This window comes from Dryobates pubescens, chromosome 21 (assembly GCF_014839835.1).
Source record: "Dryobates pubescens isolate bDryPub1 chromosome 21, bDryPub1.pri, whole genome shotgun sequence".
Classification (NCBI taxonomy): Eukaryota; Metazoa; Chordata; class Aves; order Piciformes; family Picidae; genus Dryobates; species Dryobates pubescens.
The window spans coordinates 9,714,571-9,732,562 of NC_071632.1; the positions used below are offsets into that span (position 1 = coordinate 9,714,571).

General features: G+C 40.2%; 1 protein-coding gene across 3 annotated transcripts in view; it reads left to right on the forward strand.

The window, feature by feature from the left end:
• Positions 1–17,992, forward strand: part of ZNF438 (zinc finger protein 438) — a 40,037-nt gene that overhangs the window by 14,108 nt on the left and 7,937 nt on the right. For all 3 annotated transcript variants that reach the window (XM_054171399.1, XM_054171400.1, XM_054171401.1), the window contains exon 2: positions 8,717–8,773. In XM_054171399.1, coding sequence (XP_054027374.1) covers positions 8,746–8,773 — 28 coding nt within the window. In that variant the 5' untranslated portion in view covers positions 8,717–8,745. The remainder of the gene's footprint in view (positions 1–8,716; positions 8,774–17,992) is intronic.

A 17,992-nucleotide genomic window follows, 5' to 3' on the forward strand; every position in this document is an offset into this window, starting at 1 on the left:
GAATATAGCTACCAAAGCTTGAATTTGGCCATCAGGAATTAGTGCTTCATTCAAAATCATAGATGGAAAGTTGTTTAATTAACCTAAGTGAGAAGAACTTCAATGTTAGAATGTGAAGACTTACCAGGACTCAAGCAGTACAGGTGTCCCATGGCATAGAGTTTGTGGGAAATGAGTGCAAAGGTACCGTATGTCAAACCACAGTAGCTTGGTTGCTTTAAAAGCTTAGTTATGCTTAATTGGTTTGGTCTTGAAGTACTAATTCAGTTTGGTCTTGGTTAGTTTGAGATGTAGCTGAATGAATTAGGAATACAAATATCCTTAGGAACAGAAGGCAAAGCCGGAGGCCCATAGAGAAAGAATGTTCCCAGGGTTAGCATAGTCTGTGCACCACAGCTGGTTGCTGGACAACGGCCAGGAATAATTTTGACATGTTTATTTCACATTTTTTCTCCATGAACATGTTTTGAGGACACTTCATTAAGTATGTCCTGTAGTCTTTGAAGCTCTGTGCCTTTAACATTTTTCAAAGAACAAACAGTGTGGTGGATGCAAAAATGAAAATCACATTGGCAAGGGCAGTTGGCACCATGAGAACAACCCAAGATCAGTGAGTGAAGGCAGCAAACTAGGACAGGCTAGACTTTGATCTATTCTTTTTTGTAAGTTTAAATGTGTGAAGGTTTTTGTAATAAGAAGGTATGTTTCATCAGTAACGTTGTACTGACAGTAATAAATACTGCAAAGAAGGTATCATTTAAGTAAATCATAGACTGTTGATACACACTTTGTCTTGCAAATGTCCTCTGCGCTGCGCGGTGAATGGCAGACCAGTGTGAATCACTGCCGCTCTCTTAGGCTGCCTCTGGGTGCTAATCAGTCAAGCAATGTCACCAAATCTAGATTCATAGAACAGCTTAGGTTGGAAGGGACTGTGAAGATCATCTAGTTTCAACACCTCTGCTACGGGCAGGGACACCTCCCATTAGCCCAGGTTGCTCAAGGCCTCATCCGACCTGGCCTTGAACACCTCCAGGGATGGGGCATTCGTGATCTCCCTGGGCAACCTGTTCCAGTGTCTCACCACCCTCACTGGAAAGAATTTCTTCCTAATCTCTAGTCTAAATCTCCCCTCCTCAGGCTAAAAGCCATTGACACTCATCCTATCACTACAAGCCCTTGTAAAAAGTTCCTTCCTGGCTTTCCTGTAGCCCCCTTCAGGTACTGGAAGGCTGCTCTAAGGTTTCCCCAGAGCCTTCTTTTCTCCAGGCTGAACAGCCCCAACTCTCTCAGCCTGTCCTCATAGGGGAGGTTCTCCAGCCTTCTGATCATCTTGGTGGCCCTCCTCTGGAACTGCTCCAGCAGCTCCATGTCCCTCTTTGTCTAAATTGTACAATTGGTATTAATAAATCTGTTTATACCAGACTGACTAGAAAATGCACTGTGTCAGACCTCTGGATGCTCCCAACCAGGAACTGGGGCATTCCATGCAGCACATTCACTGAAGCAGTGACAGCCCTTTCCTAGAAAATGAGAGGGAGCAAAGAAGCTGAACTTCTCTGATGGGGTCATATATGAAGTAGCTGGGGCACAGAAGCAGCAGGGAGGGAGGATGCTGCATCATCTGCATGTGCTCAGCACACAGCTGGACAATTGCTTCTCCTTGGGCTGTGGAACTTTTAACTGCCCTCAGTTTTGCAAGATAATTTTGACTACATTGTTTGAATGTTGGGAATTCCTTTTATCTGCAAGTATGGAATCTGTGCAGTATTCTTTAACACTTAAGATACTGTCATAAAATGTGACCTTTTAATTTTTGCACTAATCTTGGAACTGAGTTTTATGAGGATGTTCCAGTGAGATTAGGTTCTGACTTGCAAACTTGATGTTTGATAATGCTTTAACTATAGAACAGTTTACCGTATGTTTAGGAGGCAGTAAATGTGGAAGTCATGTAGGGTTTAAGTTGCTTATGCTGGTCATCAGACATTTGTGGGTTTTTAAAGTGTGATCTATTAAGCATGTTTGGGAAACACAGGATATAATTCATAGCTGAGCAGTGTTTTTAATGTTCAGCATTATTAAGGCTGTGTTTACATCACTGGTATTTAAAGTGTATGTGTTGTTAAAGTGTGCTGGGCACTGAGCTATCCAGGAAAAGGGTGCTTAGCCTTGAAACACTGCCTGTGTTAGCTCTGTTAGAGACAGGGTCTGGGGCTGAAGCAGTGCAGCACCAAACCCAGTGACAACAGTTCTTAGTTATCAAGAGTTGGGGCTGGGCTGGCCATGCCACTAGACAAATGACAGATGGTTTCCATTAACCCCTTCTCTTTCCCAAAGGGGAAGGGCAGGGGAAGAAAGGAGAGAGACTTACAGATTGGAAAATAAAACTAAAACTAATGAAACAAACAAACAAAACAAAACACCAAACAAGAAAATGAAATCTCTACAACTACACAAACCCAAGATCAGACCTGATGCACACCCCTCATGCATGGCAAGTGTGTCACCATCCACACTGATGCTGAGGGCTGGCACTGGGGAAGTCCCAGACTGAACTCAGTGACAGGAAACAGATTCAGGAGCTGGTTTCTGAAACTGGATTCAGGAATGCAGACTGGAATCAAAAGCTGAACGAAGTCCACTGGCCATTGAAGAGAGCCTTGTCAAACCTCAGCTTTATACTGAATGCGATGTATATGGAGTGGAATCCCTTGTTGGTCAATGTAGAGTCACCTGTCCTGTCTGCTCCTCCCTGCTGGTGCAGCCTTTTACTTACTGCACCCCTAATGTGGTACACAAGATCTAGCAGTGACCTTGGCCTCTGTAGGAGCAAGTATAACAAGAGGCTTTCTGCATACCAATCCTTGGTACTAACTATAAACATGGAGCATTATCAATGCTAGAAGCAGATACTGTCTGTGAAAATATGCTGTTTACTTCAGAAAGTGCAGTTAGTGAGGAGAGACTTAGAAAACAGCTGAAGACGAAAATCACTGAACAAAATTAGTTCTGTTCTAACTCAAAACACGAAATTAGTACTGGTATATTCTTCAGTACAGGGCAATCTGCAAGGGCCAACTGTGCCTCAGAGCAGTTACAGATTCTCAGGTGAATTCTTCTGTAGAATATTGAGGTGGTTTTTGAGCCCATCTGAAGAAGACAGACCTTTTCCTTCAGCATAAGAAACAAAGTATTTCAGTGTACAGTACTGGTACTATCTTTCTCTTTGTGTAACTTCTGCCTTAGAAATGTGTGTGTTACAGGTAACCCCTTTTGGGGGTGGTGTTTTTCCTCTCAGAAGTCATTACTTGACAGGTAATTTGAATTTCAATGTACTGGTAATGCAGACCATCTTGTCCTAGGTCATTTCTTGTTTGTTTTAAGCCAAATGTTGAAATTGCCCTATGTTGTTTCATGAATAAGCTGTTATTATCAGCAGCACAGAACCTGTCCTGTAGGCACAGGTCCATTCTGACAGATGGGCACAATGTGGGCATGCCAGCCAACCATTCTGCACATCACCTAACAGGGGATGAAGGGAAGAATTTTTATCCAGGGTTGCCACTGTGGCATTCAGTGCCTCTATGGCTTGAAGATCAGGAAATGCACTCAGGCTGGTCTGAGTCTCACAGGAGGATGAAAAATTTAAAAATAGCCTGGGTTTTAGGTTCTGCTGGGTTTGTTCTGGGAAAAGTGACCGGCTGCAGTGAAGCTTCTGTTTCTTTTTGGCTGTCTGCTGGAGTCACCTAATGGGCGCAGTCCAAAAGGATTCTGCCTCGGACACACATTTCTCCCTGATTAATTACCTGAGCATGGAAGCATAAGCAGTGTGTAATTTCCCTTGTAAGAAAGCTGCTGTTTGTGACTCCATGCTGCTGTTTGTGACTCCATGCATATCTCTTTGGATGTAGAACATGAGGATGAGGATCTCCTGATGAAAGCCTACTGTGAAAACACGATTAAAATAGAAAGTTTTGTATAGAATAAATCTGACTTCTGTGACTGAAGAGTTGGATAGCAAAATGCATAGTATTTTTGCAGGTTTTCAGGCATGCAAATCAGCTGATGCTTGGTTATTGGGGCTTGGGGCTTTGAGGGATTCAAAATCTTTTTGAAACAAATTGGCTTAATATTTTGTGTTTGATTCTATAAAGAAGCCAAGCACTGCAGGCTTCTGGCAACTATACTTGCTTGAACAAATGCTTTTGTGTGTTATGCTAGTCAGCCTTTATGGCTGTCATTTTTTGCCTTGCTCAGTGTTTTAGCATAGGTTCACTGTTTTAATCATTCATTTCAAGTCCAACTCTGCCCTTCAATACCAGTGAACTGTGCTAACTTTCCTGGAAGTTGTTCTGCTACGATTCATTCATGCTTTGGGGGGAACTTGGTGTCTGTTGAACAAAGTTTCTAAATAATGAGAAACAGTGGTTGCATGGCACTGTCATTTCCAAGAGAGGTTGTGAAAGAAGAGGTGTGAAAGAGAGTGACTAAAATTGCTTTTGAAATCTAAATTGCCCTCTCATGGCTTTCTGTTAGGAGAATGTCTTTTATGACTGTACCAAGTAATTTTTCATTTGAGCTGTATGTTTTCCTTCTGAGCTGAAATTACATAATATTTAAGTAACACCTCTTTACATGCCTAGTTTTAAATTAAAATTTGTAATTAAGCTTAATGTGAAATTGCAAGATTTGATTTAATGCCTCCCTTCAGTACCTGAACTAATGTTCGCTGCATCAGAAGGTGCAGTCATCATTGAGAAGCTTTGTTCTTATAACAAAAGGTACCAAAAATAAATTCACTTAGGGTCAGAGTGGTTTAGTTTAATACTGTTATGATAATGAGTACTATAATTACTTTCAGAGAGTTCTTCCTTCCCAGAGGATGAGGTTTGGGGTTTTTTTTGTTGTTTTGATGTCTGCTTAAAGCATGAGGATGACAGTAAAATTAATGTCACAACCTTTAGAGCCTATTTATCGTTTTCTCTGTAGTATCCTGAAGGATTTTGTGTAACATCTAAAATAAATGTCTTAGTAGGGACAAACATCAAATTAGGTTAATTGGGTTCACCTGATATTCAGATTCAGTCTCTCCATCAGGACACCAGTTTCATATAAAAGACCTGTGGGTATCTTTTCTTGCAAATTGCTTTTAAATTATTACACGTCGATGCTCTCCTTCCTTTGATTGTTAAAGACCAACTTAGAGGGTAGGTTTTTTCCTAGTTTATTTGATATTTTTGCTACATCTGGTTGAAAATTCATCTAAAAATCCATTTATCCTTTCATTCTGTGGTAATATAATGAGTACTATAGGGGTGATAGAATTTATTTTGTGACATCAAGATAAATTTAACTTTTTTTTCCTGTCTAACTTCAACTCCACTTCACATAAATTCCTTGTAATAGATTTCTTTTCATCTCTGACCAGCCAGCAGCAGAATATGAGACCTGCTTTGAGTTCTGGAGTCTTCTGTCTTGAAGGGTTTTATTTATTGTGTTGTAGTAATGTTACAAACTGAAGAAAACAGATTTTAAGATTATGCAGAATATAAGACTGCAATTTGTTGCATGTCCTAAACATGAATATATGGAGATATTAAATATCTGTTGAGCTGTTCAGCTTTTCCAAAAGAGAAAGGTTACTTAAGATCTGCAGAAAGAAAGGACAGTCAAAAGTTCTTCCATATAACAATTGTGAAAAAAAACCCAAACCAACCAGACACAAATGTTCAGAAGTTAAAAAAATAATTTGATGAATTACAGCTTTTTTCTTTCTTACTGACAGTAGCTGATCAGTTTAGCAGTCTGACAGATAAGCCCAATGAAGAGAGGCTGAGGGAGCTGGGGTTGCTTAGCCTGGAGAAGAGGAGGCTCAGGGGAGACCTTATTGCTCTCCACAACTACCTGAAGGGAGGTTGTAGCCAGGTGGGGGCTGGTCTCTTCTCCCAGGCAACCAGCACCAGAACAAGAGGATGCAGTCTCAAGCTGCACCAGGGGAGGTTCAGACTGGATGTTAGGAAGAAATTCTTCACAGAGAGAGTGATTACCCATTGGAATGTGCTGCCCAGGGAGGTAGTAAAGTCACCATCATTGGAGGTGTTTAGGAGGAGACTTGATAGGGTGCTTGGTTGCATGGTTTAGTTGATTAGGTGGTGTTGGTTGATGGGTTGGACACGATGATCTTGAAGGTCTCTTCCAACCTGGTTTATTCTATTCTAGTCTAATAAACACTGGATTTTCTAGATCTGCACTTTTGTCTTTCTGCACATTAATCTTTCTCAAATCAGTGTTGTCTGTTCAGTGTTTGGACTTGTATGGTCCCATTTTCTGTCATAGCATTACTGTTTGTGAGTGACTAGAAGATATGGAGCTTGTGTTTCCACCTGGTGTCCTAACAATGACTGATCTTTATCCTGGAGTCTGGTTTGTTTTCTGTAATTCTAAGAGGAAGTGGTCAGCATAAGTAGGGCACCATTTTAAATGATTTAATGCTCCTTACAACTGGGAGGAATCATGAAAACTTATGGAAATAAGATTTCAGAGTAACAGTTTCGAGAACTTTCATTTGGACATAATTTCTTTGTTTCTTACAAGAAGATGTGTTGCTTGAACTGCTTCAGTATATTTCCAAGCATTGGAAATCCTCAAGAAAAACTTCTGACTTTGGGAGTAGCTCAGCCGACCAGTATGGCCTGGAAGAAGAAGGATGTCTTACACTGTGGGTGGCAAGTTGAAAATCCCCACTGGTTCCTAGAAGCATTTTACCATTCTAAAATTACACTGGTGTGGCCTGATCCATTTTTGTAGGCTAAGGGAGAGTTGTCTGTATGTCACCACAATGTGAAACTACAGGTAGAGGATCTGACATGTGTTTGTGTCCTGGGTCTGACAGATCAGAGGTGGACTGTTTAAGTACCACGGACAGAGGCTCTTGGAGGCAGCCTGGGATGTGCTGATAGCCATCAGCAAACCTGCCCTGAGAAGCGCTGATTGATGTACAAGAGCTTCTTACTACATATGGCTCAGTGCAGAAGATGGAGCTCCCAAAGAGCCTCACCTGTTTGCTGCTTCTCACAGCAGCCACACTCTGTTTTGGTTGATGCTTTGGTATCATACTTCTTGGAAATGGAATTGGCTTTGCCTCTTTTATACTTCACTGCTGCCCGCAGAACCGTTTTCCTGGAACCTGTCCATTGCTTTTTGAGAGTCAAATGTGTGATGGAGAGGAAACATAGTCAAGACTTACTTTTGTGTTTGATAATTGTGTCAGAATTAGTCCTGAATATTTTTTTTATTTATCCAAACCCAGTCTTTTGGTACTTCATGTGCTCAGAAGAGGCCTGTTGAGTCCAGAATGTTCTTTATGTAAGATTTTACCAGCTGTTAAATTGGCCAGGGAAGTAAGCAAACTACACATCTGCACAGCTGGCTCTGCTCATGGGAAATGTCATAGATATCTACTGGTGTGAAAGTCTAGATCCAAGTAAAACCCCCAAGCAGCTGGAGTTCCATGTGTCGGTCAGTGGACTCAACTGGTACTTTCCCAAAGTCTCCAACTGCATCAGGAAAGGACTTTTATACTGTATGACTTCTAATGTGTTAGTAGTGGTCAGCTGAACCAAACTACTACACAGCCATTCCAAAAACTTGACCATTTTATGATAAAGAAAATCTAAGTGGGTAGAAGCACAACTTTCTATTGTCTTTTTACTTGACTGGTGAACCACACTGGATGCCAAAGCTTAAGCAACACCATGACTGTGCTAGAAAGAAATAGCCAACTCTTGAGTCACTGGGTGGCCACTTGATGTGATGCTGCTTTATATCAAACATTATGCATCAAACCTTGCAGTAAGTTCCAAATTCAGGAGAGGCAGTAGTGTAATGTTGGCTTCACAAGTGCAACCTAACATCTTTGTGGCATCCATGGAAGATTCTGCTTGTCAGTTATATGGGATCTATGCAGTCAGATGTTGGAAGGAAAATGATTGCTTAATCCTGCATTGTCTGTGATTCTTTGGAATGCATTAGAATCATAGAATCAATAAGGTTGGGAAAGACCTCAAAGATCATCAGGTCCAACCTGTCACCCAAGACCTCATGACTACTAAACCAAGGCTCCAAGTGCTCCAAGTCCCCTTTTGAACACCTCCAGGGACGGTGACTCCACCACCTCCCTGGGCAGCACATTCCAACAGCTAGCAACTCTCTCTGTGAAGAACTTTCTCCTCACCTCCAGCCTAAACTTCCCCTGGTGCAGTTTGAGACTGTGTCCTCTTGTTCTGGTGCTGGTTGCCTGGGAGAAGAGACCGAACTCCCTGCGGTCACAACCTCCCTTCAGGTAGTTGTATAAAGCAATAAGGTCTCCCCTGAGCCTCCTCTTCTCCAGGCTAAACAATCCCAGGTCCCTCAGCCTCTCCTCATAGGGCTTGTGACATTGTCACATTGGAATTCACAATGTCCTCTTTTTTTGGCTGTAATGGGGGTTTTCAGTGACACAAAGCTGATGTCAGTTGTACCCAGTGTTGGAATGGGAGAGTGCATGTAAGGATGTGTGTGATCCAGAGAAACACTAGGTATTTTGCACACAGTATGGGCATACTGGGAACCATTCTGAAACATAATTTTTTAGTATTATTTCCCTTGCTCTGCTGTTTTTTTAGTTCATGAAGAATTAGCAGAACATCTAAGTGTCTGTATTTCTTCTTTGCAGGAACATTGTCGTGACTATTAAAAGGCATAATGCAGAATCCTTTAACTTTTTCTGCAGGTATAGTATACTTTCTGTACTTGTGCACTTGTTGTTTGTGATTTAAAATGTGGAAGAAATATCATCATTAATAAATCACTACATGACTCATGTCTGCTATTCTGTCCTAATATGGTTTTTAAAAGCCATTATACTGCAACATTCATCACTTTGAACAATTGCAATAGCTGAGATGATTTTCTTCTTTAGGACATTGCTAATTACTGTTACCACCTCTAGTTGAAACTTGAAACAGATAAATCTGCTTCTTGTTTGATTCTGCAGAATTAAGTGTCCAGGTCTTATGAAATGTATTTAATCCTCAGATACTGGAAATTCGTTGTGATATCTGACCTTCATGTCATCAGGGATCAAACCTTGCAAGTTACTTGGAAGTTATGCTACAAGGTTAGCACAAACAACAACAAAAAACATAGCTATTTTCTAAAGATAAACTTAAATTTTTAGATTTGAAATGCCTTTTCTCCAGCATTCCTGTTCTTACTAACATTTTTCAGTCTTAGCTGTATTTCTCCTATAGTTTGTCTTTTCAGGAGTCATCTTTTTTGACGTAGTTTGCGGTGGGGTTAGCATCTAGAATTTCCCCCTCCATTATTAGCAAGGGTATTTGTGCTGCACCTGTGAATTCCCAAGCCTTTAAATGTGCAGCAGTAACTTTAATTTCCTTGTCATAATGCTAATGTTTAAATATGATTTTTAACTTCAATGTCTTCTTTAATGATACTTTTAAACGTAAGTAAATGTTTGATGGCTATGACAACGGTCTAATGCACCTTTCAGAACCACTGCAGGCTGTCTCTTAAGGTTCCATTGTTAGTATTTATGTTAATCAAGAAAAGCACTATGTTACTTAACTTGAAGCCTGGAGCTTTTACTGTCGTGTGAGTTTGTGTTGCCTCCTTTGTGAAGAGTGTTTTTATGATGCTGATATAATTCTGAGGAAGCTGTTCCAGACAGATGTCATGCAAATGGATCTCAGTTGATGAGTTTTGTGTCTAATGGGACTATTCTTTCTGTTATGCAAGGCTATCCTCCCTGCAGTGTGCTCTACACCCACATGCTTATGAGTGAAATACTTAATTTAAGGTTTAAAGTATTAGAATTAATTTGTCCTTTAACAGGAATTTGACCACTGTTGTAGTCAAATTGAATGTGTTATCTTCATGTTAAAGCCATTTCTGAATAACAGGAGGAGAACATAGGCTGCAAAGCTGTTTGCAATGTTGAAATTGATTAATCATTTACTTTGAGATTCTTTTTGAATGCCCTTTTTTTTCTTCTTAAACAAAAATCCATTCCAGTCAGTGTTCCATCTGTTATCAAATTGCACCCAAAGTGGATTGTAAGAGCTATGTTATAAACCTTGGAAGTGAGGGTTCCTGTTAAAAATCATAACCAGATCCTGACCAAGAGCTTTATCATTGTGAAATCATGATACTCTGCAAACGTCCTAGTCTCAGCGTGGTATTTGTATTCTTTTACTATCATTCTTTTTTGTTTCTCCTTTTGTTTCTTAAATGTCTTATGGCACTTTCAAAATATTGAAGCTATTAGCAATTTGGAATGATTTACATACAAATGTAACATTGGAGCAATTTCTTACCATTTACTTTCAAACCTTTTATTTGCATTGGAAGCAGAATGTATCCATCAGTTCCTTTCAACATGGCACTTTTGTCAGTCTTCTCTGCACTTCTAAAGTGCTTGTTATTTTTCAGTTGAGTATGGAAGTAACAGCTAGTGCAAGTTCTTTGAGTGATGACAAACTCTTCACTGCTACCATTTGTCATGTAATAGCAGGAGATCTGTCATTTGATTTGTACTCTCGTCAGGGCACCGGTGTTCTTCCTCAATTTAAAATATTTTCTAAGAAAGGCAATTACCATTTATATAACAAGCAATTGTAACTCCATGTCCAAATGGATGCACTCTTCTGAATGATGGCCAATATTTCACACCTAAGATTTTAATTTTTCCCTAGGAATTATGAAATTCTCATTGAAGCACTACGTTCTTTCACACTCACGTTAATATTTGCTGTCAAGTGAGTGCTGGGGGGTTTTTTTGTAGTGCTCCACAATGTCATGAAATACCAATGTACCCTACAGGACTGAAGCACCTTTGGCTGTGAGGATTATGAAACGTTGTTAAATGACTCTAACATGACATACTTGTGCATCTTATACAGCTATTGTGCAAAAGAAAAGGAAGCCCTGGCTTATCTAGGAATTCAGTGCTTTTAAAAATATACTTTAAAAAAAGCCTATCACAGGCTGCAATCATAGTTTTGTTTCTTGAGTATGTTTGTTTTGAATTATTTTGAAGTCATTACACAGTCTAGTACATTTTGTGTCCATGTTGCTGTGGTCATTTGGTGCTGGGAGATCTCAAACTTCAATTAGCCATGCAAATAATGTTTCTTAGCATCAGCTCTCGCTTTGCTGGAACCCCTGCTGCCTTTATATCATTAACATAAATGCAGGTGCAAATAGCATTTATGTACTTTGATAGAAAGCAGTTGGAGACATTTCACTGTGGGACACAACACTTTCAGATTGTGTACATCTGTTCAAATAATGTATCCAAGCCGGTGACATGAATGTGAGGATAAAAACATCTGCCCCTGAGACCATTTGCCATACAGCAGATGCTTACATCTTTATTTATGCAGATGGTTTGTGTGATGAGCTGAGCAGTGATGAAAGCAAGAAAGTTTGACAAAGAATTCAGGGTATTGCTTGGGATGGGAAAATATGTTGGTAACAGGGCTTCGTTTTCAGATGTCAACCAAAAGAACATCTGTTCTAAATACTGATGTTTTTAGTAGCGTGGATGTGTTATTTGGGACATAAACTGCATTAACTCAAAATCACTGAAGTTTGGGGTTTTTTAAATCTCTCACCAAAAAAAAACCAAAACCCAAAAAAACATAAAAAAGTATTGCAGTTACAGATAGTAGTTTAAAAGAAGTCATTTTAACAAGAAGGCTCAGCAGCTTCGCTTTAAGGGTTGCTCAAGTTAGGCAAAAGATTGAATTGACTCAGAAGTTTGCCAAGGTAGAATATTGTGAAGTAATAGCATAACTGGTCGTGAGGTTCAGAGGTTGTGTGTGGTGCTGGAGAAGATTTTCTGACTTCGGGGATTTTTCAGTGGAAACATTTATTGTTGCAGGATTATTAGACAAGTAGTTCAGCCTTTCGGTTGTTTGAAAATTGCTCTGGGGTAGTCCATGCGAGTCACGGATGTAAAGTGAGTTGACCTTTGAAAGAGGGAATAGAAGATACCGCTGCGTGGCCTGCCCAGCCCCTCCGGGGCCTGCCCAGCCACCCCGCGGCTCGCCCTGCGCGGCGGCGCCTGCCTGGCTCCGGCGGTGGCCAGCGGCGGCGGTGGCGGACGCCCGACTCCCCCTGCTGGACTTTGCGCCCAGGGGCTCCTTTGTCTGCCAGTGCAGGCCCAGATACACGTGAATTTAATTAAAAATGCTGATATTTCGTCACGTGGCAGGTTCGGGATGTCATCTTTGGCCTGCGTTCCTACTGAGTGCATTCCGGCTGTAATTTCTCCTCTGCTGGCACCCAGGACAACTGTTTGCTGATACATTATCGCTTAGCAGCAGGGGAGTCGGGCAATGCCTTTACAGCACATCCAGTACCTCTTTCTGAGAACCAGTCCTGCCTTTAAACAGTACAGTGGCCAGCACGGGCAAACTTAGCAATGCCAGTTAGCATTGCAGATAATCATAATTATACACAGAGGGAGGAAAAACGTTAAAATACTGTCATTTAAATTGTTTTCTGCCATGTCCTACTGCTGGAAAGGCCTAGTTATGTTCAGGTTCAGCAGCAAGTGACAGTTTTATGTTCTGAAAACTAAAATCTTCCTAACCAATATCACAGTCTTCCTGAGGATGTTTCAGTTTCCCTGCACTACAGGGCTCTATCTGCCTTTGAATAAAATGTACATATCAATTTGAAGTACTATGGAGATGCTCTAATCTTTATTTTTGTTTTAATCCCTAGTGAAATTGACTACAGGTGGCAATGTTTTGTGTGTCTCTGCCAGAGCTGTAGAGCTCTTTTCTCTGAAGAAATTTGGGTCATGGAGAAAGGAAAGGGGATACAGAGCAAACAAAAGCCCTTGATAGAGATTCCCCATTTGAAAGTTAGATGGCTTTAGGCAATTTTTGAAAGAAATGAGCTATTTACAAAGTCCCTCCAAAAACACTCTCCAACTGCCATCAAAGTATAGCAGTAGGCTTCTGTGTTCTGCCTCTTTCTTTAGGGAGCGATAAAGGCTGTGCACAATTCATATAGGAAGACTCAAAATAGGCCAGATTAATACTGGCAGTCTTCTGATCCTCTTCTCATCTTTAACAAGGGAGCCCTTTCCAAAGTTTGTACTACAGAAGTCTTCATACAGATGCTTTTAATGCCTTTCTTAAAATGTATTTGTTGTATTGAGCCAAAGTGGCGATGTAGTTGTTTCTCATACATACAGGCTTTTGTCAGAAAGATATGCTCTCATTTTCAGCAAAAAAAGAAGAGATACTTCATAAAAGGAATAACAATCTTGTTTGTTGTGCTATTTGCATGTCAGTATTTGCAAAAATTAAATCTTTGGAGTACAAGGCATAATTTCCTTACTGCAATCAGATGTACGTGTTTCTGGTTGAACTCATGGTAAGATGAAGACAGATTCTGTTCTCAGCTTGTTTGAAAAGGGAACGAAAGTCTAGTCAGAAAGTATTTCATGATTTATTCATAGAATGGTTCTACTTGACCTTTTTGTGCTGCATAGTTCCTGAAGAATTCTGCCTTCATTTCTGTAGCAGACCAAATCATTATTGTTTCCTGCACTTAAAGAAAAAATAAGTCTATTAATTACCATTTATATTAGGCATATCAAGATTTTGTCCAGGTTGATGTGATCCTGATAGACCTTTTAAAAAGGACTTTATGTTGACATTGGCTTTACAGTGAATGAATTACTGTTTAGGTCCATATCTTTCTTGAAGTTCGATAAAAGAAATGTCAACTGGCAGTTCTCCCAGAAAATAACTTTAAAAAATCCAATTACAACCTTTTCCTTTGAATCTGCTGTTTATCCCCACCTTCTAAGGTACCTAATTTATGTTTGTAATGCTGTTGAAGGTCTGTGAATTATGAGTTTATGACCAGTTCTTCCATCACCTTCCTTCATCTATTTTTTATTAGTTCTCCCAAGCAGCTGCGTCACTGCAGCCTTGCTTCTCAAATCTCCAGGGATAAGATCCTCTATGGAAGAGAATCACTGGGCAAAACTGACAAAGATAAACTACTGGATTTGCAGTGATACCAGAATAATTCCTGTTCTACTCAAATGAGTGCTGTCAGAGCAGTGCAGTTTCTAGATTAATGCCCACTTGCCATGGTTGGTTCCTGAAACTCTTAGCTGTACAGAAGCTGAAACACAGTCTTTGATGTATCTGACAGTCTCTCAGACAAGTTCCGTGCTTAAAACAGAAAAGAACCAGGGGTTTCATCTTTAATAGTGATTTGTGTGGTTGCAGAGGCCAGGCACCATCTGGAGCCCATAGATTTGTCTGCATAAACCTTATTCCTAAATTCTCTTACTGCCATAGTGATATTTTTTTTTCAGCTGTAAAGATGGAAAAAGATTAATAATTACAGATGCCTTATGTCTAGCTCTCTCTATGTCAGTTTTAATTTCTTGATATGAAAATATTTTGATCTCCTTAAAAACCTATTAATTATGTTGCCCTTAACATTAAATTAGTAGCTTATAACTTGAAAGACTATGCCTAAGACTGTGTTCACAAACATTGCATAAGAGTTGTTAATGTTGATCTGCATTTTAAATTCATTGCAAAAGAATGCTTAAAATTACCTTCTGTATATATGTTCTGACTTTTAGGAAAGACTTCCAAGACTCTCTTCCTTGATAGAGTAGCACAGAAATAGTTTAAGCCCTGCATTGCCCACATTTTGTATAAGATGTTGCTTTTGCTTTTGAATATTGATTTACCCATGTGTGGCTAATATGTTTGATATGTAACACACAAAGATTACCTGAAAGCTGTTGGCCGCTTGTTATTCCCTATAGAAACAGAATTTCAAACATAATTTGAAGTTGGTTGGGTAAGATAATGTACCATGAATCAGTATGGTGTCTAGATGCCCTGGATATCACAGAACGATAGGGGTTGGAAGGGACCTCTGGAGATCATCTAATCCAATGCCCCTGCCTAAGCAGGTTCATGTAGACTGCAGAAGGCAGCATCCAGGCAGATTTTGAATGAATAGAATAGAATTAACCAGGTTGGAAAAGACCTTCAAGATCATCAAGTCCAACCTATCACCCAACACCATCTTAGCAACTAAACCATGGCACCAAGTGCCTCATCCAGTCTCCTCTTAAACACCTCCAAGTGAGGGTGACTCCACCATCTCCCTGGGCAGCCCATTCCAATGGCCAATAATTCTTTCTGTGACTGCAGAGATGGAAACTCCACCAACTCTTTGAGCAGCCTCCATGCTCTGCCATCCTCAAAGAAGTTCCTCATGTTCCTTCCTGTATTCAAGGTTGTGCCTACTACCTCTTGTCCTGTTCTGTGCACCACTGAATATATCCTAGTGTCTCTTCCACGTAGTCAGCTTAGCAGTTAAGAGGAGGCCATTTCCTTGTTCCAACTTGGATGTTTGGTCCTAAAGCTCTAGTTTTAGGAAAAATCTAGCCTTGCCAGCAGCAGGAGCATGCTCAACAGAATGTAAAATTACCTTCTTAAAGAACCTATTGAACACATGCCAGTATCTTAAAAATGTGATCATGGTCTTCACAAAACACACAGATGTGTTACTAGATTCTTTCTTGGTTGGCTGTCTTGGATGCAGACATACCTGGGGGTGGCTGGCATTTTCTGTTGAAAATAATGTTATTACCTGAGGCAAATATCCAAACAGTTGTTATTAGGCAAAGTTAGAAACAACTACAAATGAATTGCTGTAACATACAGAGTTGGGTATTCCTGATGCTTTATTCCTGAGCTTACTTCATACAGGTGTGTGGCCAAATTCTATTTTCTAGAGTATCTGCAGTTCCCTTGATTACAGGAAGTGCAAATCAGCATAGAATTTAGCCTCCGTATTTGAAAGCCTCACGAAAGCTACTGTGAACCTTCATTTTCCTGAGCTTTTCTCTTTGGTGCTGCTGTCTGTCTGCCATACACTGAAGCCAGAGCATCCCATCTGTTTACCACATTAACTAGCTTTACTCAGTTACTAAGCTATCGCCTTTCATTTGGTGTGTAATATATTAGATTTTTAAGACTGTTCTTGAGGAGAGAAAAATGGCAAAGAGCAAGAAGCAGCAGCTTTCTTAATGCATTACCTGCAAGTTAATGTTTTCTGTTGTCATTTTATATTGCCTTTTCCTGAGGTTTGTTGGTCTGGGGAGTTGTTTGGGATTTGGTTTTGGGTTGTTTGGGGTTTTTTTTGTCTTGGGATCTACTTACAACTGACCAAAGCACTTTTGCAGGTGGTGGTTTTTTGCATGCTAATCCTGCAGTGTACCATTCTGTCCAGCAAAGTGTGCTGGGTCAGCAAAACCAAGCAAGTTGTGCTGGAAAGACAGTATCCACAGGTATTTAGTGTGTACAGAGATTTGGCAAAACAACTGATTAACTGTCACTGACAGAAATAAATCCAGTACTGGCTGCTAGAAAGCTGTGCATTTTCTTTCTTTCCCATCAAGCAGATATTCTTCCTTTCAAAGTCACCCAAAGACTCAGTGATGTAAGCATGCATTTGATAAAATAATTCACCAAGCTTTTCCATCTAGACTGTGCCTTTCCCTCCAAAAAAGATGGTCCTTTTTTTGTGGCTATTGTCCAGTCATGCACAAATTGATTGCTTACCTACACAATTGAGGTGGCCCTACAAGGACTGCTTTTAAAAGTTAGCACTGTTACACATGGTTTCTGGTATTTTGGTGATTTATTTTAGTGTTCAAAATGGACCAGGTTAGTGGAGAAAATTAAATGGCTTCTGATGCTGAGTTCAGTAACGTTATGTGGCTTACATAGAGAACAAACTAACTGAAGGAGGTGCAAAAAGAGTGCAGAAAAGGCTGTAGTAGACCAGATTTGAATGATACAGGAAGAACAGGGAACCATGAATGAACAGGAGCACCATGCAAGGCTTTATTTCCTCCACAGGACTCTCCCCAGCATGGCCATATCAGAGACTTTGACGTATCTGGTTTTTGTTTGTTTGCTTTTATTTATTGCTCTAGCTTTGTCCAGTTCTATATGATTTTAAGGTTATTTAGAAGGGGCGAAAGCTTATGACATCCTGCAGATTTCTGAGTGATTTAATACTTGCTGGTACTAGCATGGTAACCATTAATCTTGTAGCAGAGACTTTTAAAGTAAATGGATTGAGTTGCATTTGATTTAACCTTGGCTTAATTATTTAAAAGTGTCTGCCTGTTGCCCCAGCTCCATGTGTATTTTAAAGACTGAGAACACAGCACTTAAAAGTGAGCTTCCTGTCATTCCAATATTAAATCTGTTTTCATTCATTTCCTTAATTCTTAATGAAAATCTTAGATAAAGTGTAAAAACTGTTGCCTTCCAGTGAAGCATCTGTAATCTGACTTGTAGAAAGAATGCTGCCTGCACCCAAAGGCCATCCTCAAAAATGCCATTGCACAGCCTTCCTTAATGGAAAATTCTCCTTCTTAGATCACAGAATCATAGAATTGTTAGGGTTGGAAGGGATATCAAGGATCATCTAGTTCCAACTCCTCTGCTATAGGCAGGGACCCCTCATACTAGATCAGGTTGCTCAGAGCCATATCCAGCCTGGCTGTGAAAACCTTGCAACACTTCATGAGTTTGCATAGGCATGAAGGTTTTTTCTCAAGTGTGATGGTTTGCCCCACCAGCATTAACAAAAGCTTATCTCACTCAGTCAGAAATGCAAATGGAAGCTATATTTACAAGCAAAACTACACTCTACAGTGGAATACAATGAATATGTACATATATACAGCATTTACAATATTATACAGGTATTTACAGGCAGAAAACAGCACAGAAACCCCCCTGGATGGGGGAAAACTGCCCTGCTTCCCCCCCTAACCTTCCCTCCCTGCTTTCCTCTGTTAAATTAGGAGAAAAGAGATGTTAGAGAGCTCTGTTAGTATGTTTATCTCAAGGTT